General features: G+C 43.5%; 1 protein-coding gene across 5 annotated transcripts in view; it reads right to left on the bottom strand.

The window, feature by feature from the left end:
* Nucleotides 1-23,188, bottom strand: part of NALCN (sodium leak channel, non-selective) — a 617,081-nt gene that overhangs the window by 502,783 nt on the left and 91,110 nt on the right. For all 5 annotated transcript variants that reach the window (XM_075590764.1, XM_075590763.1, XM_075590765.1 and 2 more), the window contains 2 exons: nucleotides 20,254-20,393; nucleotides 18,525-18,653 (listed from right to left, as the gene is read on the bottom strand). In XM_075590764.1, the coding sequence (XP_075446879.1) occupies nucleotides 18,525-18,653; nucleotides 20,254-20,393 (269 nt within the window). The remainder of the gene's footprint in view (nucleotides 1-18,524; nucleotides 18,654-20,253; nucleotides 20,394-23,188) is intronic.

The following is a 23,188-nucleotide window of genomic DNA, read 5'->3' as shown; positions in this document are numbered from 1 at the left end:
TGGTGGTAACCGACCACTATACACGGTGCGCCCAGGCATTCCCTACCAAAGATCAAAAGGCGATAACAGTGGCCAAAGTCTTGTGGGAGAAATACTTCATCCACTACGGCCTCCCGAAGCGGATGCACTCTGACCAGGGCAGAGACTTTGAAAGTAAGCTCATCAAGGAGCTGTTTAAATTGCTTAATATTTAAAACCAGAGACAGAACATAAAACACAGACAAAGCTCAGTTTTAGCACATCCAGTGAGACTCATACACGGTACAGTGCCTAAATATATATGTATAAATATCTAATAAGTAAAATGGTCTTTTAGTTTGACATTTTTGGCCAAAATTGTTGTAAGCCCCTGAGCCAACGCCACGGCAGACCACATATCAGGGGTCCCTAACGCTAATATAAATTCTTAATAACCTGTGTAATAACAGGAAGAATGATTATAGTAAATCTGTCAATATTAGTTGCAAAGTTCTAAGTCTGACTGAAGCTTTTATTAACCTGTACGTTACCAGGAAAAGCACTCTGTATTAGAGATGTCACAGCCAAACTGCAAGCAGGCAAGTTCCCCTGAGTGGAGGATGCTATGGAGTGAGCCCATAACCATTTAATCCAGAAGTCTAGGACCACTCCGTATCACCCCGAAGGAGACGCTCTGCCCGAGAGGTTCAACAGAATGCTGCTCAATATGCTAGGCCCTCTCAAAGGCTCGCAAAATACCGAATGGAGTAGACATGTTGAAGCTATGGTGCTGTTACGCCGGAGTAGCCCGCAGACCAGACCTGTCCCTAGAACTGAGGTGGCAGGTATGAATACACACACCGACAGAGCGAGGGACGTGTCCGGATTGTGGTATTAGATGGTGCCAGGCCAGATGGGGTGTATTGCGTGAATACTTGCCGGTACCGTTTTCCCAGAAGAATGGTCATTGCCGTTGCTGAGATCAGGGGTAGGAGACTTATGGAAGGATCGAGATGAGTGCCGTGGTCGAAGGGAGCCAGAAGGTACATAAACAGGAACAATCCGAAGACGAGAGCCAAAGGGGGTAGTCTGCCAAGCCGCGTCAAAACCGAGAGAATCAAAGAACAAGCACTGTGAAACACCCATACAAAAACTATGACGAGCGAGGAAGCACAGAACAGAGAGGGTATATAAAGCTGGAACAGCCAACCAGGAGAGGGGGCGTGCCTGGAGGAGCCCAGGGAGCTTCAGTGCATTGGATGCTGTTCTTAGAGTTCAGGTGACACTCAGCAAAAGCCAGATTATAACCGTGCGGTGTTTGGGGGCAGAGCCTGAGTGGGGATAAGTTCAAGGGCTTTTGTGTGTGCACTGTAAGTCCGACGTGCGCATGAGAGGAAGCAACGTGGGGTGCACACGTGCGCGCGGGGCGACGATTCCGCGCTGACAGCTGCGGCACAGAGCATGGAGGAAGTACCTTGTGGAGCGTCCCACCATGCCGAGGGGTAAGTGAGGAAGCTGAAGGGGGCTTGCGTGGTTGTAGTGGAAGGGTCTGAGCAGTGTAAGGAGAGAGGCGTGAGCTCCGCCTAAGGCGCTGTGTGCTCACATTCCTAACAGGTGCACACATATAATTGCACCTGACATGAGTCCACAGGATATACTCAGTACTTCATGATGTTCGGTGCGAGAAGCACGACTACCAATAGCCATCCGCTTACAGGTAACGATGGGGTACCCAATACTGCTCATTTCAAGTATGTAAAACGACTTAAAGCCAGCACTTATCAGCAAACAGAGAAAGCTTTGACGCAGTTGAACGCCGGTAACAAGCGCCGGTATGACCACAAGATCCATTATCAGGAATTAAGCATCCCAACAGCCTGCTCTCATGGCTACTATCCCATAGTCACTCCTACCACCCATTGTGGCCAAGCACTGCCAGCTACAGCATGTATTCCCTAACCTGCTTTCTCTGTAAATTTCCATTCAAACCTGTTAGATTGTAAGCTCTTCGGGGCAGGGATTTCCTTTCCTATTGTCTGATTTTCCTGCGCTTAATGTATTTTAATTCCCTGTACTGTATTCTTTGTGAAGAGCTGAGTACACATTTGGTGCTACATAAATAAAGACATACAATACAATACTCAGGAGTGAGTTGAACACAGTAAACATACAGTATTGAAATGATTTACTAGAAATGATCAAGCAGAGAAGTATTAAACAAAATACATAATACCCCTTTAGTGACAAATATAGCAGAGTAATTAAAATTTAAATGGGTATTTTTAACTCTACTTTCAAAATCATTATGTATTTATTTTAATACTGTTTAACTTTGTTTGTAAACTTGTGGTATCAAGACAAAATTGTCATTTGTTTTTGCAGTTTCTTGACGAAATAAATTCAATAACATTAGGTTTTTTCAGCTTTTCACACATCATTGTTTTCTTTGATGGTAAACAGTAAGTGCATCCTTTATTATGACAGCCTGCCTACTCAAGCCATCTAAGGTAATTTCTCTAGCAGGGGGATAGTCATTACTATCTGGCTGCTGGAACACTTCATTTTCCTGCTCCATGATCCAGCTGCTCACGAAATGCTCACACCTACACTATATTTTCAGACAGTATACTGAACACAACAGGCACTCATAATGAATGGTACATATTCAATGCTATATTCTCAGAATTTCAAAAGACCTCCACCTTGGGCTTCCATAGGCACCCTCCATTACCATGCAGGCTTTAGTGAGTCTATCATTGAAGTTAGTTTTCCTGGGGTTGCTGTAATCATTGTATGGCTTCATAATCCAAGCCAACAGAGTATAGGCAGTGTTCCTGCATAATATAATAGGAATCAAAGTTTGTCCAGGACATGTTAGATGATTGGTCTCATTTATATCACAAGTTACTACTATTGTGTCCTAGTTGTATCACTGTTTTTTTTTGTAAACCTTTGTGTCAAACACTTTTATGAGTTTGTAAAACTGTACTTATGGAATACCACTGCCTGCACTAGCACATTATGGTAAGAATGTATATCTTCATCAGCATTTGCTAACTGAAGGAAATTGCAACTTCAACTTCATTCCAGGCTTTGTGTCAGGAAACGCCTGTAGGCCTTTCCTGAACTCATTTACTACCCTGCAAACAGTGGGTCTGTTCAAACAAAAGGGCCTGATACTAAGCATCTATGGCTAAGCACATTATAAAGTGCTTGAGACAGAGCAAGAGATATGGTTCAAAAGGCTCGTAAAGTGCAAAGGGCCGAACTGCTCCAAGGAAAAAAAAATTGGGCCGCACGGGTAAAATCATCATCATCATCGTCGTCATCATCATCATCGTCGTCATGTCTCCTCCAGCACCTCTCATCATCATCCTGCACCTCCCACCACTCCCCCCCTGCACCTCCCATCACTCTCCCCCCCTGCACCTCCCGTCACTCTCCCCCCCTGCACCTCCCGTCACTCTCCCCCCCCTGCACCTCCCATCAATCTCCCTCCCCTGCACCTCACAAGGAAAGAGTCTGCCGCACGGGTAAAACAGCATTTATTATTCAAAATAACACATTTACAATGTTTACTTGAAACAAAATTACATTTAAAATACTTTAATTCAAATTAACTAATTTCCTAAACATCTGAAACTTAATGAGAGGTATTACACCTCTTTATAGCAACACGCTTGTTGTATTCCGGGGTCATATTTGTAATAGACGTCTTCAAAATGTCTTCCAAATTGTCATTTGTCAGACAAGAACGTTGTTTTTTTTTTTTCAAATTCATGATTGAGAAAGTTTGCTCACAAATGTAGGTACTGCCAAAAATGCTGAACGTTTTCATTGCAGAGTCAATAAGATTTGGATACTTTTCACGGTCTATACTCCTGTAGAATTCCTGCAGACTGCTTTCTCTGTGCTTATTTCTGTACTCCGTCGAACACTGAAGATCAATAATGTTCAACTGCAACTGGAATGGCAATTCTGCTGGATCCACTGAAAAGGGATCTTCAATCATCCTCAATTGAATGTCTTCTTCGTTAGACAATGTGAGTCTTCTGTCAAATTCCTCAATCAGACCACCAATTTGCATAGCATATTTTTCTCCTAGCTCGGTGTGCTTGTGCTGAGGGATATGCTGTGCACAAGTGGGAAAGTGACAGATTGCACCTTTTAACAGCTGACTTCTGAAAAGCTTCAATTTCACTTGGAAAGTCTTCACTGCTGCATACAGTTGAAATATAAGCTTATTTTTTTCCCTGAAGTTCAATGTTGAGGTTATTTAGATGTGTTGTAATGTCACAAAAGAAGAAAAGATCATGATTCCAGGACTCCTCTTGAAGCTCAGGAAATTTTCTTGGTTCTTGTTCTAAGAATTGGACTACTTCCTCTTTCAAAGCAACGAAACGCTGGAGCACTCGTCCTCGACTCAACCACCTCATATCCATATGGTAAAGTAGGTCGCTGCACTCGGCGTCTACCTCTTCCAGAAAAGCTCGGAATGTCCTATGTATCAGTCCTCTAGAACGGAGGTAGTTAACAATAGAAACTACCACTGACATTACATAATCAAACTTCAAAACTTTGCTACACAGAACCTGAAGATGTATAATACAGTGATGTTTGGTTATTTGTCTACCGATAAATTGTTCAATAAGAGTAACTGCTCCAACATGTTTTCCACACATTGCCGGTGCACCATCAGTACAAATGGCAACCAAGTTTTCATAACCTATTCCCAACTTATCATTCACGCACTTTATTACTTCAGTGGATATTTATTTTCCAGTTGTCCAGGCCTGGCATGGAGCACATACCAACCAGCTCTTCAGTAATTTCAAAGTTTCCATCAATACCTCGAATAAAAATAAGAAGTTGAGCCGTGTCCTTCAAATCTGTACTTTCGTCCATTGCGAGAGAGTAAAAGCGGAACTCACTGGCTTTCTGCTTCAACTGATCAGTAAGATTTGTGGAAATGTCTACTATCCTCCTCTGTACAGTCATGCGTGATAGATTGCATTCTCAAATGTTCCCTTCTTTTCTGGACATAACCCAGAAACAGCAATCAGCATGAATTTCTTTATAAAGTCACCCTCAGAATAACTTTTTCCAGATGCAGCAATTTCCCTCGATATTTCAAAACTGACCTTGGTGGCCGCCTCGCTCTCGGTGTTCACTTTCTTGAAAATCTGTTGTTCTGCATCAAGACGTTTCACAAAATGTGCTGCTTTAATTTTCTTTTCATGTGCGTCCAAACTGGCAACTTCGGGATGTTTAGTCTCAAAGTGGCGCCGAATATTGTATTCCTTGAGAACGGCTACCTTTTCGCGACACATAAGGCACAGAAATTTGTCTCGGAACATAGTAAAAAAATATTTATTTGTCCATTCAGGGTTAAAAGATCTATTCTTCGATTCCAACTTTCTTTTTTTCTTTTCACTCATTGCAGCTGTAGTTGTTGGAAATAGGAAAGTCATTGATGATGATAATAATTAATATTTTCGCAATGTAGTCTAATTTCAAACAGAATTATATAGAAAATTATAAATGTCTTTTTTTAAAAGCCTGTCACAGCCCATTTCAGCTGCCCCCAAAACCCATAACAGCAGGCCCCACAACCCATATCAGCAGGCCCCACAACCCATATCAGCAGCCCCCAAAACCCATATCAGCAGGCCCCACAACCCATATCAGCAGGCCCCACAACCCATATCAGCAGGCCCCACAACCCATATCAGCAGGCCCCACAACCCATATCAGCAGGCCCCACAACCCATATCAGCAGGCCCCACAACCCATATCAGCAGGCCCCACAACCCATATCAGCAGGCCCCACAACCCATATCAGCAGGCCCCACAACCCATATCAGCAGGCCCCACAACCACCCCACAACCCATATCAGCAGGCTCCACAACCCATATCAGCAGCCCCCGAGCCCATTCCATGTCAGCATCCACACACCCCAAGTCAACATCCACACCCTCCAAGTCAGCATCCAGCATCCCCCCCAAGTCAGCATACACACACCCCGTCAGCATCCACACCCAAGTCAGCATCCAGCCCCCCAAGTCAGCATCCAGCATCCCCCCCAAGTCAGCATCCAGCCCCCCCCAAGTCAGCATCCACACACCCCGTCAGCATCCACACCCAAGTCAGCATCCAGCCCCCCAAGTCAGCATCCAGCATCCCCCCCTAAGTCAGCATCCAGCATCCCCCAAGTCAGCATCCACACCCCCAAGTCAGCATCCACCCCCCCAAGTCAGCATCCAGCATATCCCACCCCCCAAGTCAGCATCCCCCCCAAGTCAGCATCCACGCCCCCAAGTCAGCATACAGCATCCCCCCCCAAGTCAGCATCCAGCATCCCCCCCCAAGTCAGCATCCAGCACCCCCCCCCCAAGTCATCATCCACACACCCCGTCAGCATCCACACCCAAGTCAGCATCCAGCCCCCCAAGTCAGCATCCAGCATCCCCCCCCAAGTCAGCATCCAGCATTCCCCCAAGTCAGCAGCCACACCCTCAAGTCAGCATCCCCCCCCCAAGTCAGCATCCACGCCCCCCAAGTCAGCATCCAGCATCCCCCCCCCCAAGTCAGCATCCAGCATCCCCCCACAAAGTCAGCATCCAGCATCCCCCCGCATGAATGAATGACCCCCCCACGCCTACCAGATGTTGTTGGCGGCGGTAGCAGAGGTGGCGTCGGCGGCAACAGAGTCATTGTCGGCGGCGGCAGCGGCAACAGGAGGAGAGGAGAGGAGGTGGTGGTGGATGGCGGCAACTAAAACTTATTTAAAATTCGTGGCGAGGTGAATCAGGGGGAAGCGTGCTCTAGTAACAGACCCGGAAGTTCCGGGTCACGCGACTGCTGGAGCGCGCTCCCCTGCTAGAGCCAGGAAGGGGGGTTAGGGGGATTAGAGGAAGCGCGCGCGTTTACTGGTGCGCGCTCCTAGAGGGCACAGACAGCATGCGGCCGCGAGAGTTTACCAGGGAAGGAGAGGCGGGGGGAAGGAGGGAGGTTGAAGGGGGGCCGTTGCGGGCCGTATGTTGTGCAGCCCTGTGATAAAGGATGGTTAGGAAGACTAAAGAAAAACACATTTGTAAAATAACATCGTTTAGGAGTGGGAGTAGCTGGGTTATCCATTTTTTAATTGCAGTTCCTGCTAAGCACCTGTGACAGATGGGCCATACCGTGAAGTGATTGTAGACTTAAAATACTTTGGCCAAAGAATTGAACTAAATGACCCTTGCTTATGAGAAGATAAACAGATAAGTATTTAACTATATAATATGACAAGTTGGATGCAGCACTAGGTACCTTTGTCATTTGTTCTATACATTAGGTCAGAATCCTAGTAGCACACCTCTTGACGCAATACATAGGATGTGGTGGATTTGGGTTCTGAGCTTAAAGCGGTGTTGTGTGTTTATACATATATAAATACAAACATACATACATGTGTAGCCAAGTCCCCTTGGGCTACTAATTCTCTGGCCCCTCTAGCACTGTAAGTCTCAGTAAAGACTGGGCAGTGCTGGGAGCAAATCCTGCAGGGCCTGGTTGTATTGTTATATGTGAGTTACCTAATAAAGTTCAGGAGTAGCCTGGTATTACAAGGGGGGCCTATGACTGATAGGAGGCCGGCTTACAAGCCACTCCCATGGGAAGGAGGTGGTTTCCCTCTAGAGGGTAGAGTAAGGCTAAGGTCCCCAATGTAACCAATAAATCCCAGTTATATCCTCTCCGTTGTGATGTCTGAGTGTGAATACCAAGAAGAGTTGCCTATGAGGTTCATCCAGGCTGCACCAGGATCCTTCTTGGTTGGAGGCGCTGCGCTGACCGAGGAACCATCACTGATAACCTATCTTGATGTCTCCCTATACCACCGCGGAGATCTGAGGCCTTCTGTTCTACCTAACAGGTATGCACCAGTACCAGAGTACAACGGTAGCTACATGATCACACTTAGGGTGGCGAAAAAGTTGCTACATATGCACACGCGCACACAAACACACACACACACACACACTGTATTACTACTGCTGACAGGAAGAGGCGTGTCTCTCCTAACATATTTTAATTTCTCCTAAATGCAGATATATACAGTACACTGTAAATGGTGGCACGGTATTGTATGTGAAATGAGCCTTGGATGTTTAATGCCCCATGGCATTTTTATTACATTCACATATACTGACAATTAATTAGTTTATAGGCTGGTTATAATTCAAAAGATAAATGATATTTGCAGGGTGACCCAATAAAAATAGTGCCTGTTAGCACGAAAATAAATACATCCAATGGGTAGCAAGATTGAACATTATAATACTCTTGCTTCATAAACTCTGGCTTAACAAAATAAAAATGTTTTTTTTTCATTAGCATAAACAAACATCTTTACTATTATAGCTATGCTGGTACCTCTACCAACATGTACTGTACTGACCTTTAATCCACCTCTGATGGAAAAAGCCTTCAACTCTTTCACTGCTGATTAGCAGAATTTCCTGGTCAGCTGTGTCAACATTCTTTAATCTATACTTGAATTATTTTATAAAGCTTCAATTGCATAAGATCTTGTAGGGATTCAAACATGTTGTTTTATTTACAGCTGGGATCAATAAAATCACTGTCAGACAGTCATAGTGATAGTTTTCTGATTTTTATTTCCAGATAGGCGATCACATTAAAAAAAATAAGTACAGTATTTGTTTAATTGAAACAGTTGGTTCATGTCAATTACAGTACTCCACAAAGAAAAGTGGATTTTGACTATTGACAGTATATGAAAGCTGAAGTGTATTTCCTATTTGCACCATTCTGAAAAATGTACTTGGCTCAAAGAGTCAACTGCAGGAGTAGTTCAGTATTATCTGAGTGCACTCTGACTTCACAATTTAGTTCTATTTCTTTTATGACTATCCCTTATAATGGAAAAATATAACTGTAATAAAATGTGGTCTCTCTAAAGCTAGAACATAAAAAGAGTTGTTAATAAAACAGAACAAAAAACATATATCAAGGCATAAGGGCCTATTCCATAAACTTCGATAATTGTTAGGTTCTAGCCTGCAGTACCCATGCACATCCACTGGGACTGCTGTTTCTCTTGCTAGCTTTCTAAAAGAACTTTCCAGACTCTGAAACCAGACACCTTTGAACCTGTCCCATGCCTCCAGCCAAACCTATATAAATCTCCCTTTCCTGTTTCTCCTTGCCTGTTTATACTGGTTCCTCCAGCACTTGCTAGGTTCCTGTATTCTCTGCTGCTGTCGCTGTTTGCTGTTGCCCTGTTCCTGTGTCCCAGTCCTGTTCCCGAGTCCCAGTCCTGTTCCTGCCTCCTCGTTGCCGGTCTTTGCTAGTGACCTCGACCACTCTACCTGCCTCCGAACTTGGCTTGTAACCTCGACCACACAACCTGCTGCTTGCCTCTGAAGTTTAGTTTGTGACATCGACCACGCTACCTGCTGCCTGACTCTGACCTTTAATTGTAACCTCGACTACGCTACCTGCTGCCTGCCTCAGACCTTTGCCTGTGACCACGACTAGCTCTGACTGCTCCCTGCTGTTCCTGCCACTGGGATCCACTCCAGCCGCAGTTCAGCCCTTGACAGAATAAACAGACCCCACCATGGATCCCGCCGGAACAGACCTGACCCAAGCTCAGGCTCAACAAGGACATGTTTCCAACCATCTTGGTTGTCTGGAAGAATGTGCTGTCTCCGCAGAGGCTGAAGAACGTAAATTGTGCGTGGCTAGAACTGCTTTGCCTGTTCAAAACACTGTGCCTGTGCAAAACGCGCCCGTGTGCCCAATCCGGAAAAAATCGGGTGGAAAAAATAACAATTCTGGGGTTTTCTCAATCAATGCAGACTTCTGTTTCAGCTACAGCCCACAATCTGTAATACAGACAAAGCCCAGGTTGGACTAATCATAAACCTGCTCAAAGATGAGGCTCTTGCTTGGGTCTCCCCTATGTTAGAACAGAATAGTCCACTACAGAGGGATCTGGAAGGATTCAGAGCCATGAGCCTGATTTTTGATGATACAAACCATGGTGCGACTGCTGAAGCAACTCTGAACAAGTTTCGTCAAGGAAGACGCTCAGCAACTGAGTACGCCGCTGAGTTCCGCAGATGGGTTACTGATACTGAGTGAAATGAGGCTGCTCAGGGATATCACTTTTGTCAGGGCCTTTCTGAGCAAATTAAAGACGAACTAGTGCTGGTGGTGCCTCAACAGGGGTTTGTGGACTTTGTCCGTTTATGCATTCAAATCGATCGAAGGCTTACTGAAAGGAGATTGGAGAGAAAGGGGTTCATGCCAAACAAGCCTGGGGTTAGAGATACTAACACCCCAAGACGTCCCAGGGAAACTGAAGGCAAGCCGATGCAAGTAAAACCATTGCGAGGACCTATCTCTCTTGGAGAAAGGAATAGATGAAATTCAGAAGATCTCTGTTTGAATTGCGGGAATGAAGGACACTATCTCGCCGATTGCCCGAATAAGTCTAGGCGGTCTTCTTTCCAGAGCCCTAGAACAAATCATCTGCACTCCATTTCCAAGACTGTTTTCTCTGCCTCTCAAACTAAAGGTAACCCTCCTACTCTACATCTATACCTCTTGGACCCTATTATAATCGAGGCGATAACACAGCATTTTTCAACCTGTAAGGAATCGGGGAACACGTCCCTAGCGGCGTGTTCCCTCCTTACCTGCTGCAGCGCGCCTCCCCGTTCTGGTTACAGAGCGTGCACACACCCGCAGCTCTTCACTTTGTGCCACGGAGCTTGGCTCCACCCCCCGGTCGCGTTGCGCGTCTGTCACGAGCGGCGTGCGCACGTGACGGTGTGCACTGCTCCCCAGTTGCATGGCAAGTATTCCTAATTGCCCACTTGTCTCATGCAGCCTATCCTAGACTCTGCAGAGGCCACACCTCCGCTCCATCTCCCTTGGTATTGGTTCCTGTTTACTTTAAAAGACTTTCACTTTCACCTTGCTGAGCATAACCGGTGTAGCCTTGTGTGCCTGCGTTTGCTGTGCCTTGTCTTGTGCCTTGTTCCTGTGTTTTCTCTGCTGCTTTCTTGTGTACTGACCTGGCTTGACTTTAGGACCCTCTCTGGATAACGACCCTGGCTCGACAATTGGACCCTCTCTGGATACCCAGGCTTGCCTCTGACTACCCGCACCTCTCCATCCCTGACCACGGCTTTCGGATATACAATAACTCTCCCGGTTCCAACGGACATTGACCATCCCACTGGCTTTGCACCTGGACTCTGGCAAGTATCTCAACTAACCCGATCTCTCCAAGCCCAGACCCGGCTACGCTGGCTATCCACTCTCCAGGCGTGCCTCCACTACTGTGAGTGCGCAGTCTTGTACTTTCCCACCTAAGTGACGGGGTCCCGCCTTGTTCGTTGGGGAGCACAAGCAGTACAGTATGCTCAGCCCAATTAACATGGACCCCCCTGAGGTAGGCCAGACCCTAGCCTCTATTGGTGAACACCTCCTATAATTTCAGAATTAGATTGATTCTTTGACTCAAAGCATAGCACGACAATCCCAGTCCAGGAGTATCAGACATGAAACCTTGTCTTCCCCTACCGTGGAAATATCCATGCCTCTTGAACCTCGTCTTCCTACCCCCAATCGCTATAGAGGGTTCCTCAACCAATGTGATGTACAATTTGAGTTAACTCCCTCACGTTTCTCTTCTGATAGATCCAAGGTGGCATACATTATTGCTCTGCTCACCGGGGATGCCTTGGCGTGGGCATCTCCCATCTGGGAGCAAAGACCAGAGCTCACGCAGGAATTTGCACGCTTCAAGGAAGAGTTTAGACAGGTCTTTGACACTCCAGGCCAAAAGGTTACTGCAGCTTCCTCCCTGTTTCATATTTCGCAGGATAATAGATCTGTCGCAAGGTATGCCCTCGAGTTCCGGACCATTGCTGTGGAGACATGATGGAATGATGAGGCCCTATCAGCAGCCTTCTAGCAGGGTCTGTCCGAACCGCTTAAAAACTGTAATGCTCGCGCTTTCCACAAACAAGACAAGACCCTGGCACTAAGGTGGGAAGGTATAACACCACACACCCGCAGCGGTCGGAGGCGTGCCTGGAAGGCGGATAGTTTAGCGCAGCTGGGTCTGGGTTGGAGAGTGTAGAAGATGCGGTATACTTGCCGAGTTCTGGGATTGGAGAAAACAGGATAGTAGGGGTCTGTAAACCGTGGTCTGGGATTGGAGAGAGCAGCGTAGTCCGAGTCCGTATGCCGTGTTCAAGGGTAGGAGAGATCGCCATAGTCGAGGGTATGCCAAAGTCCAAAATCCAGAAGGGTCCACAAACAAGCCGAGTCAGTACCCAAGAGGTTAACTGCAAATTAGAGAGCACTGCACAAACAAAGTGAGCTTCACAAGGCTACATAAGATTATGCTGAGCAAAGCATAGGAGGAAGCAGGAAGTATTTAAAGGCAGGACAGGCCAATGGGGACAGGGGTCGGAGCGGAGGCGCGGCCCAATGGAGCTGGGATAGGCTGCAGGCAACAAGGCAGAGAACACAATATGAAGAAAATAAATGCTGATCTAAGAATGATCTAATAGTAATTAAATAAAACCATATATAAAAAAAAAATATATATATATATATATATATAAATAAGCCTCAGCAACGGGGCACTCAAACCAATCACATAAGAACAATATATATAATATACCAAAATGCAAATAACAATGAAATCATATAAACATATAAAAGTATATAAAAACCATGGAGTTAGAAAGTCCAATTCTGTTCAGAAGGTGCTGCTTTTCCAAATGTTGGGAACAACCCAACTTCCACAAGGGTACTAGAATAGAAAAAACAAGAAAAAAGCGCACACCTCATAGTGTAGTATGTTAGTTTTACTTGGCAAGAAAAGATAAAATTGCACTTACAAAATGTCAGTGCAATGAGAGCACTGAATGTTAACACTCTTGTGGTATCTCAGCATAAGTAGCATCTGTGTACTCCTGTCCACCTCCACTGACGCGTCCATCAGGTCTGTCCTGCTGGTGTAGGTTCCTCCAAGTGCAGAGTGCTTCCGCACCACGTGGGGCGCCGCGTCGCTGTGTTAATTCGTCACTACGTTCCCACGTAATGACGTCACTGGCCTCAGAGCTCCGGCAGGGGGAATGATGTTACTCGATCAGCGCCTCCTCGAGTTCTCCTTCTTCCGCAGAGCCTGCCTCTGATACTCCCACACAGTGTCCTGACCAACCAGAACCACCATACGCATTTCAAGGCGTGTGCCTCTTCGTCAGGGGTGGCTGAGATACCCAAAGAGTGTACACATTCAGTGCTCTCATTGCACTGACATTTTGTAAGTGCAATTTAATTTTTTCTTGCCAAGTAAAACTAACATACTACACTATGAGGTGTGCGCTTTTTTCTTGTTTTTTTTCTAAACAAGGCAGGGAAGAGAGACTTGCCACGCAGTTGGGGTTCGTCACACGTCATCGCGTGTGCGCACCATACGGGAGAGACGTGCGACGTGTGTGGGAGGCAGGACCAGGTTCCGTGCGGCAGCTAGAAGAGCTGCGGGTGCGTGCTCTGTAATTAGAGCGGGGGAGCGCGCATGGGCAGGAACAGTGGCCGCGTCGGCAGCAGCAGGTAAGGAGGGAACACGCCGCAAAAGACATGTTCCCCGATTCCTTACAGTTTCATTGAACTGAATTTCTACCATGAAGAGAAATTAAGATTTAATTAACTATTGGGGTATGTTTCTGTTAGTTGATAGGCAGACCCCTCCCTTAATTGTTATTCAATTGCATGTGATTAGAGTACTTAAGACAGAATGTCTTGACTGTGAAGCCATATGGCTGTGTCCCATCTTAAAGTGTAACATCAAAAGTGTGTGGCAGAGTTAATTTTGGAGTAGAAATTGAAGGTGAAGATTGGAGGAAGATCGGGACTCTGTATAACAACTTTGCAACTGTGAGAATTATACTTTCGATACGCTGTGATTCTTTGTACTCTTTCTATCCACCAGTACCTGGGAAGTCTCACCTCATGCATCTCACTATGCCCTCCCTATTGCTTTTTCTGTTTACTGTTTCCTCACTACTTTGTTAATCTCTCTGTTCTCTCCAACTTCCCCACTCCCCACTGCACCATTATTTATACACCTTTCTTCCATCAACTTCTTTACCCCTCAATAAAAAAACACCCACACATATCCTCTATTCACAGCCTCTATCTACTCCTTCCTGCTGCTGGGGAACTCCCCTAATCCTGAACCCAGACATACACACCTGATTTCACCCATGCCTCCCTGCCATCTCTTCCCCTGTAAATTGTGTTAACCCTCTCATTTTAATACTGACTAACCTTAAAACTCACCCCACAAAGCATCTCAATAGCCTGCACTCATTGCTATTCACCCACACTCAGTCACTCCTACCACCCATTGTGGCCAAGCACTGCCATCTACAGCACTTATTCCCTCACCTGCTGTCTCTGTATGTTCCCCATTAAACCTCTTAGATTGTAAACTCTTCAGGACAGGAATTTCCTTTCCTATTGTCTGATTTTGCTGCACTTATTGTATTATTATAATACCCTGTACTGTATTCTTTGTGAAGCGCTGAGTACACTTTTGGTGCTATATTAATAGAGACATACAATACATACAATACAATACAAAATGAATGAACCATTTGGGAATAGATGGACTACTATGTGCAAGGAGACTTTCCAAGCCATAAAAGCCAGCCTGATGAAGATACCAGTACTAGCGTTTGCAGATCCACAAAGCCCTATGTGTTGCATGTAGACGCCAGTTTGGATGTATTGGGGGCAATGCTGTACCAAAAGCACAAAGAAGGACTGAGACCAGTAGCGTTTGTGAGCCGGGGGGTTGATGCCGTCTGAGAAAAACTACCCAGTACCCAAACTGGAGTTGTTGGCTTTGAAATGGATGGTAGTGGACAAACTACATGACTATCTACATGAAGCAGTGTTTTTAGTGCACACAGACAACAATCCCCTTATGTATATTCTAACATCTGCTAAACTGGATGCCACTGGACACAGGTGGTTGGCATCATTGGCCATTTACAATTTCAGTCTAAAGTACAGAACTGGGAAACAAAATATTGATGTGGACACATTGTCACGAATTCACTGGGACACTCAAGCCCAGGATGGACTTTGGAAAAATATTACCACCTCAGGAGTGCACGCACTGTGCTAGCAAGTAGAAATGCCGAGACAAATTACCATATTGAATCTAAATAGAGTGGTTGATAATCTGGGGATCTCTCCCACTGTAGTTCTTTTAGTGTACTCTTACCCCGCAGAGTTGACCATGGAGGGATTACCCCAACTAAATCGACAAGATCTATCCGATCGCAGCAGACAGACCATGGACTGAGACAAGTGTGGTAAGCTATAAGGGACTGGAAGTCGTCTCGGGCAGTAATCAGGGAGCAATGGGATAACCTGGTGCTTAACAATGGAGTAATGTTCAGAGTTGCTAAGAAAATGCAGCACCTGGTGACTAAGCAACTGGTACTTCTGTAAATGACGATCATGCAACTGGTACTTCTGTAAATGATGAAATGACGATCATGGCCATTAGGGCACAGACAAAACAATGGGATTAGTGAAAGATCGTTTCTATTGGGCCAGAATGGCACAGGATGTTGAGGAATATTGTAAAAATTGCAGAAGGTGTGTGACCAGAAAGACTTGGCCTACCCGGGCCGCACCCTTGACCAATATAACCAGCAACTGGACTTAATCTGCATGGACTTCCTGTCATTAATGTGAGATAAACACACACACATTCCCAGCTAGCTCAAACTCCTACACCCACCACATCATGAATATATATTTATGCCAAAATTAGTGCTACTGAGCATGGCAAATGAATACAACAAAAGACAGGGGTGCCCAATGCTACATATAATTGACACAACATATATGGTAATAAGTATAAAGTTTAAATACTTCAATAATAATAGTATGGGAATGTGTGTTAGGACCCCATTAAATATGATGGGTACCCTAAATAATCAAGGAAAGGAAAGATGGAGTCAGCATGTACACCACTTACTCCATGCTTATAACTGCACCAAGAATGAATCCACTAGGTATTAACCCAATTACCTAATATTTGGATGGGAAGCCTGATTGCCCATTGACCTGTATTTTGGAGTGTCAGCAGATGGCACATCCCCAACCACATACATGCAATATGTACAGAAACTCATAGACCAGTTACAAGAAGCGTACAAGCTGGCAACTTTGGCATTACGATAAAAGAGTACACGGGCAAGAGCTACAACTGCAGGACAGAGTCCTTAAAACACAAAATAGCAAATCGCTGGAAAACTGAGCCTTATGTGGTAATAGAGAAGCTAGTAGGACTCCCCGTCTATAGAGTGAGGCCTGAAAAGGGAAATGGGCCCACAAAGAACCTACATAGAAACCACCTCCTGCCAATAGGTCAGTCAGTGTGCTGCCCTGAGAGAAAAAACATTCCAAAAGAACCCCATGGGCCCAGGAGAAGTGATCGATTGAACAGAGAAAAGACTGTGATGAGGAGTCCAAACAAGAGGAGGGGTACCCTGGGAAGGAATGCTAGGGCACTTGGCAAATATTTTGAACAGGGAAAAACTGCCTGCCTCTCAACTGGGTCCCCAAATATAATCAGTAGGGTCTCAGGATTCAGAAAAAATCTGTTATTCTTGAACTGGAACCCAGAGCAGAGGAATTTATCCATAGGTCCTGATGAATCCGTGATAAATTACTGTGAGTCTTCCCCTAGTGCATATCCGATTCACTGGCACCAGAGTCCCCTAAGGTGGAAAGGTGGAAAGGGAAGTAGATGTCATACCTCCTGCATTAGCCTCACTTCCTAAGAATGAGACTAGACCTCATATGAGACTGACCTATGACTTACTAGGAGTTTCGACTGAGGTTCCTATGGTTAGTACTGTTCGATGGGTAGTACCCATGACTTTGGAAATAGGAGATGTTGGGGAATGTGGAACATTCTGGGGTAACAAGAATGCTGTCAAAACTGTTTGAGTGTCGGATGTACTGTACCTATCAGGTTATGTACCTAGAGAGGAGGTCATTGTTAGATTAGATACATGTATTGTTAATTTATCCTGTTTGATGGGGGCATCAACATTTCAGCAGGGGGAGGATGTAACCCCCTGTGTCTGCTATCAGCACAGGACATGGCACCTTGAAGAATTATATTCCACTGGACCATGTGACTGTGCTTAGTGAGTGAAATGACAGTTGGTGACCGTTGAAGAGGGAGAGAGGCTGGGGAGTTCTGCTGAGAGCTAAAGGAGTGAGGTTGTGTGCAGATCCCTCCTGTACAAAGGGATCTGCATGAGCCCCACATAGAGAGAGGGAGAAGAGGAACCCTGCAGAGAATAGTTTCTATTATAAGCAGCAGCAGTAAGCAGCAGCCACAGCCACAGACGTAGCAGCAGTCTGCAGGCAGGCTCTTTTAGCAATGTATCAGGGTATCATCAGCCTCCAGCCTAAGGAAACAGTGAGTAACTACAAAGGGGATCTTTATCACCAACACAAGTAAAAGGGGTACTAAAGCCTTGCGAAACACAGGCCTGCCACGGTACCACACTAAGCACCATGAGCTCCAACGTTACGTGCTAGCACATATACCAGGATTCTCTGTGACACAGGGTTGTCATGGGTAATATAAGACTCTCCAATACCTATAATTGCACAGCGCTGGGTTTGTACTGTAAGTGTAACAATGGTGCTGTGGTGATCCTCAACCAGCGAGATTTGCTGTGATGGTTTATACCTTTTCTATTGTTCATAAAATTGTTATAACGACCCAGGTGTCGTGCTCGGTTTGTCTGACATATGATCATGTGCTCAGCTGGTAAATACAAGCAGCACTAACGGAGTATAACTCAGGCCCCCACATCAGCAAGAAACAGATTAGTCTCAGGTAGTTAACGGAGGGGTTACACTAAGGAGTTATCTTTATTCCTTGACATACTGTTACAACGTTTATTCTTATGTATCTACAAGTTGGTACAAGGTTTGATACTCTAATTTTTATCCATTTTATATTGTGTGTCGCATACACTACTGTTCTCCCTCCCCCCACTCTCTTTACCCCGTCTTTCTCACACCGATTTGGGGATTTTCCACTTCTCCACGGTGACGTCCACCGTTGTCATTACACCATCTTGTGTTTTTTTTTTCACGTATGGTGTGTATGTTTTTTCCCCCTACTATGTTTATATCTTGATAAAACTCACTGTGCAGACTGAAAAGTCCATTTGTGTGTTTTAATAAACAAACTTTTTACAAAGACCTGTGAGTGCCTGTCCATTGTTAACAGTACTCTAATTGTAGCAGCCTAGAATATTACATAATTGGGGGGAATGTCCATATTAGAACAACACATTTTTGAATAGTTGAGTTAGACTTCTGAATCAATATACAGTACAGTATGTTCTTTTTTTCAGATCAATACCTCTTTGTAAACAATTGCTACCTAATGTAAACAAGTAAACATGCATAAACTTACCCAGGCTGTGTGTCATTTGTAACACAGTGATAAGTAAACGTCCCAAACATCTGAACTCCAAGAATTCCATATAAAAGCAGAAAAAATAGTAAAAATATCGAAACACTCCAAATTTGCTCTCCAGAGCGCCTGAAATAAAATATACATATATATTAAATCATAAAAATGCCCCTTATGAGTTCTCAAACTTTTCCTTATCACAGACTTCAGCATTAATAACTATGTCAGTCAATACATAGCATTTCATTTTAAATATCAGCACTGTACACTCCTCTGCTGGCAGTAATATAAAGTAAAAACTACAGGAGACAAGCATCTGAAATAAGTTGAGGTGTTTTATGGCCACCACTAACATCACTGGTAACTCTGAAATTTGAGTGCCTTTCTGTCTAGATTAAACTAAGGTAGTTTTAAAAGTCAACAGCTGCATCAGAATTAGGGGCCGATTTAGAGCTGGCTACCAACATTGAGGTAATAGCGCTAACTTATTCTGTGGGCGTAAATGGGAGTTTTGAGAAGTAAAAATAATAATGACATTTTCCGTTAATCATAAAAATATGCAAATTGAATTTAGGGTTGGGGCTGGTAATTTATTTAAAGGAGTTCTACATGGACATACACCTGTTAAGTAGCTTACCTCTTGCATTTGGGTCCAATCTTGAGTCATTTTAACGGCTGTTTTTAATTTAAGAAGTTTCCCTAATTGTGAAGTCTGGAACAGGTGCAAATCTGACAATGCTATAAGAACATGTACATTTCACCATGGATTTTGATGAACCATGGCTGATTTTGCTGCTGATGCACCGAATGTTTTACTGGCCAATAGACCAAGAGGCAGCAGAAGACTGTAAAACATTTATAGGGCCTCTCTGTTACATTTTCAGTTTCATTTTCTCTTTCAGCTTGTTAGTTGCTTGTTTAATCGGACATGCATGCACATGCCAGGCAGAGTTGTTGCAGATAAATGGTCACACACAATAGACTTTAGTTTTTAAAGAGGCTTGATGATGCAAATATGTGCAAATGAAATGTACACGATATTGTTATGCACAGTCCTATAATTGCAACAGATGTACAACCTACGCATCAGCAATCGTGCTAATGTAAGATCTCATTTGCACATTTTAGACCAGATGCTAAGAAGCCTATAGCACCAAACCTTAAATCACATTGTAAACACATAAATGATGCTGGCGCTAATACAGATGAAGCCAGACTTCTTTTTGTTTCTGCCCGGGGAAGCTCTTAGGAATTATTGCTGTGTGGTCCTATTCAGAAGTAATGGACCACGCACGGCGATGCCATATTTTTACACCCATGCAATTTTTGCACAAAACTCTAAATCAGGCACTTACTGTACAGCATCAAAAGAGCCTGTAATGAAAGCATTGCACTTTTTCCTTTTGATAAATCTGGGCTAGTTTTTTTGCACCAGTTTTGCATTTGAGAAATAAAAATAGCCCCCAGTATGTACCAAAGCAAAAATTCTTCTAGGTCACTTTTCCGACTGGTGTATTTCATGAATCAAATATCTCTTTGCTGGGTGTACATTCACAAAAATCACAACAATACATTTCCATGTGTTTCTCTGAAATATTTTGTTTTAAATCCGAAATCCATGCCTTTTCAGCTAGCCAATGTGACCCAAAAAATTCCACTTACATTCTCATTCTATCATTTCTACTGGTTTCTTGCAATCGTATCTACATTCTGTAGATGACATACTTACTTTAAAATATTTGTTATCCTTGTTCTCGGGAGCTCAAATCGGAAATAAATCCGGAAAGCTCGAATCATTATCAGAGGACGTGGAATCCGCAACATTCCCCATGGGGACATCTGGTCAACAATAGCTGCAATTTCAAAGACCTGCCAATATAAAAGGAAAAGAGCACATCGGCTTTCTTTTAAAGAAATACCACCAAAAAAAGAAATAAACCTTCAGCTTTGTTCTAACATAAAGGTACAGTCCTCCCAGGCACTCAAGTGAGTTAATGACAGTACCATTGGTTGGTTATCTTTATCTTGTTATGCCTCACACCGATTTTTTTTTAACCTGGTAATCTGACAAAAATTGGCGTTGTTTGACTTCCTTCAGATGGGAAATTCCTCTTGTTTTGCCACAGGCAAAGTGCCATCCTGTTTACTAGTTCTCCTGTTTCACCCTCTGATTACACTTGTTTTTGATTAAAAAAAAAAAATTATTACTGTACCATGCTAACCTTTAAGATTAAGATTTTTACAAAAGCATATGCTAAAATCCTAGATGTTACATTTACTGTATACATATTGAAACGGTGGTAAGAATCAAAAGGGCCCGAATGTACCATTATATTCCTAGAAATATGTGTATAAACAACTTGATATTGTCTGGCGTTCTTGTAAAATAACTTCTGTAAGCCTTGCAATAATTAACCTACCAGAAAGATATTGAAAAAATAAGAAAAAAAAACGACTATAAGCTCCAGGAAACAGAACCTGTGGCTATGTAGAGCCAAATTTGATAGGTAATAAAGACGGGGCACTGATGAGGTTGAAATGGAGATAAACACTGCTGTTAGTGAGAGGTAACTTATTGCTGGTGAGTTCTGCATCGATTAGGGGCAACTGTATCACTGATCATTTTTGATCCAGAATGATATTGAGTTTACATTTATTTATAGATTTTAATTTGGTATGCAAAAATTTAACAGAATTCCCAACCCCTTAAAAAAAAAAAAAATAATGGTATTCTCTCAAATTTGAGCTACACTTGTATAATTTGTTTTCTGTGCCAGTGCACTTCATGGAGAATCCAACATGGCCACCACTGTCGATCAATAAGAAGCCATAACTGATGACCCCCCTGAGATGTGGTGACCATATTGTTTCCCCAGGATGGAGCACCATCACTGGTAAATAAATAATCTTTGGAAGCTTGGAGTCCGGGAGCTAAAAATAGCATGGTTCGGCTCTGTGGAACCTGCTGGTTCTAATCATGCCCAAAACTTGTATAGATGAGATTATTGCTTTAATGGTAAAGTCCTGGGTACTAATCTTTTGTTATATTTTTTTTTTTTAAATGTACTGTAGGCATTTAACAGAGTCCGTTTTGCTTTTTAATGATATTTTATTCTTATCATGTTGCAATCTGGAGATACTGTGCAATTCTCCCATAGAAGTCAATTGATAAATTCTTATTTTAGCATTTGTAATGATAATTTGAAAGAAAAAAATAAACAGGATATTTGTAAGAATAATTAAGTAGTTTTTTTTACATTTTTTGACTTGCTACGTGGAAATGACACTTTAACTCTTTGGATGTCCCATGACATAGCTACAGGGCCTGAGGTCTGGCATGCCAGGGAACACGTAACATAGCAGCTACGTTATGAGCTTTTATTACATTTGCAAGGGGATATTATGATCTGCGCTCCACATGTAATCAATGTTTCTGTGTACTTAGACATGATGCCCATTTAACATTTTCCTTGTTGTAACAGCTTTGACCTAAATTGCCTCGCTCTGTGATTGTTTGGCTTGCCACTAAAGCAAAAGAGTAAAGCTCCAAGGTTTCCCTATGTTAAAGCCTTTATTTGACTCAACCCATGTCATACTTTTCGATCTCTTTCTGGTGAATATTGTTTTAACTGTCTTGCAATGTGTATATATATACAGTATAGAATGTACAGTGTAGACACACCTCAAAAACAAAGAAAAAGGCACAGGTCATAAAAATAGATATAGAAATATTTCACCCAAAGTGGATTCAATGAAGAAGACTCAGCACCGCATGAAGGTGATCAAGAAAAAATTGTATTGCACAGACATAATAACCAACATTTCGGTACACACCAGTGGTTATTATGTATATGTAATACAATTCTTTCTTGGTCATGTTCATGCAGTGCTGAGTCTTCTTCATCGAACAACCCAGCTTTGGAAGTGTACATGTACACTTCACCCAAAGCTGGGTTGTTCGATGAAGAAGACTCAGCACTGCATGGAGATATAGCTCTAAATTCTTGTGCATGTGTGTATATATATATATATATATATATATATATATATATATATATACAGTGTTCGACAAACCTATACATTTGCTCGCCCCGGGCGAGTGGATTTAATCCCCGGGCAAGTAAATATTGGCCCAAGCAGCACACGTTTGGTACTAGGTGGCGAGTAGATTTTTTTGTGTGGCGAGTAGATTTTTTGGTGATTTGTCAACCACTGTATATATATATAAAAAATTCACATGTCTTAGGCAGGTCTGCAACCCCACCTTCCACCATTATCACCTCACATACAGTGCTCCCACTGCAGCAAGGGATTCTGGGAAATGACATGCAAATGAGCACACCGTGTCACCTTTTGCCTGAAAAAACATTGTTACATGGAACCCACATAAGCTATGAATTTGCTCACAAGTTATCTTTTTATTTGCTATATTCAATACGGTGGAGGTTTCTTGTTGCCTTTTCTCCCACCATAACTTAAAATGTGATGGTAAATCCTACAGCCTTGAAAATTGCAAAGCCAGCAGTACAACCAACTTCACACTGATGAGACCCAGTTAGGTTGAAACATGTCTGTGAGTGGTTTCTCTGGCTTTGCATCTGATTCCCTTGCTGTGCTTAAAAGCTGTGTTAACAGTGAGCATTAGCTTATATTGGCTCCATGTA

This window comes from Ascaphus truei, chromosome 3 (genome assembly GCF_040206685.1).
Source record: "Ascaphus truei isolate aAscTru1 chromosome 3, aAscTru1.hap1, whole genome shotgun sequence".
Classification (NCBI taxonomy): domain Eukaryota; kingdom Metazoa; phylum Chordata; class Amphibia; order Anura; family Ascaphidae; genus Ascaphus; species Ascaphus truei.
This window is presented reverse-complemented; position numbering and strand designations above follow the sequence as displayed.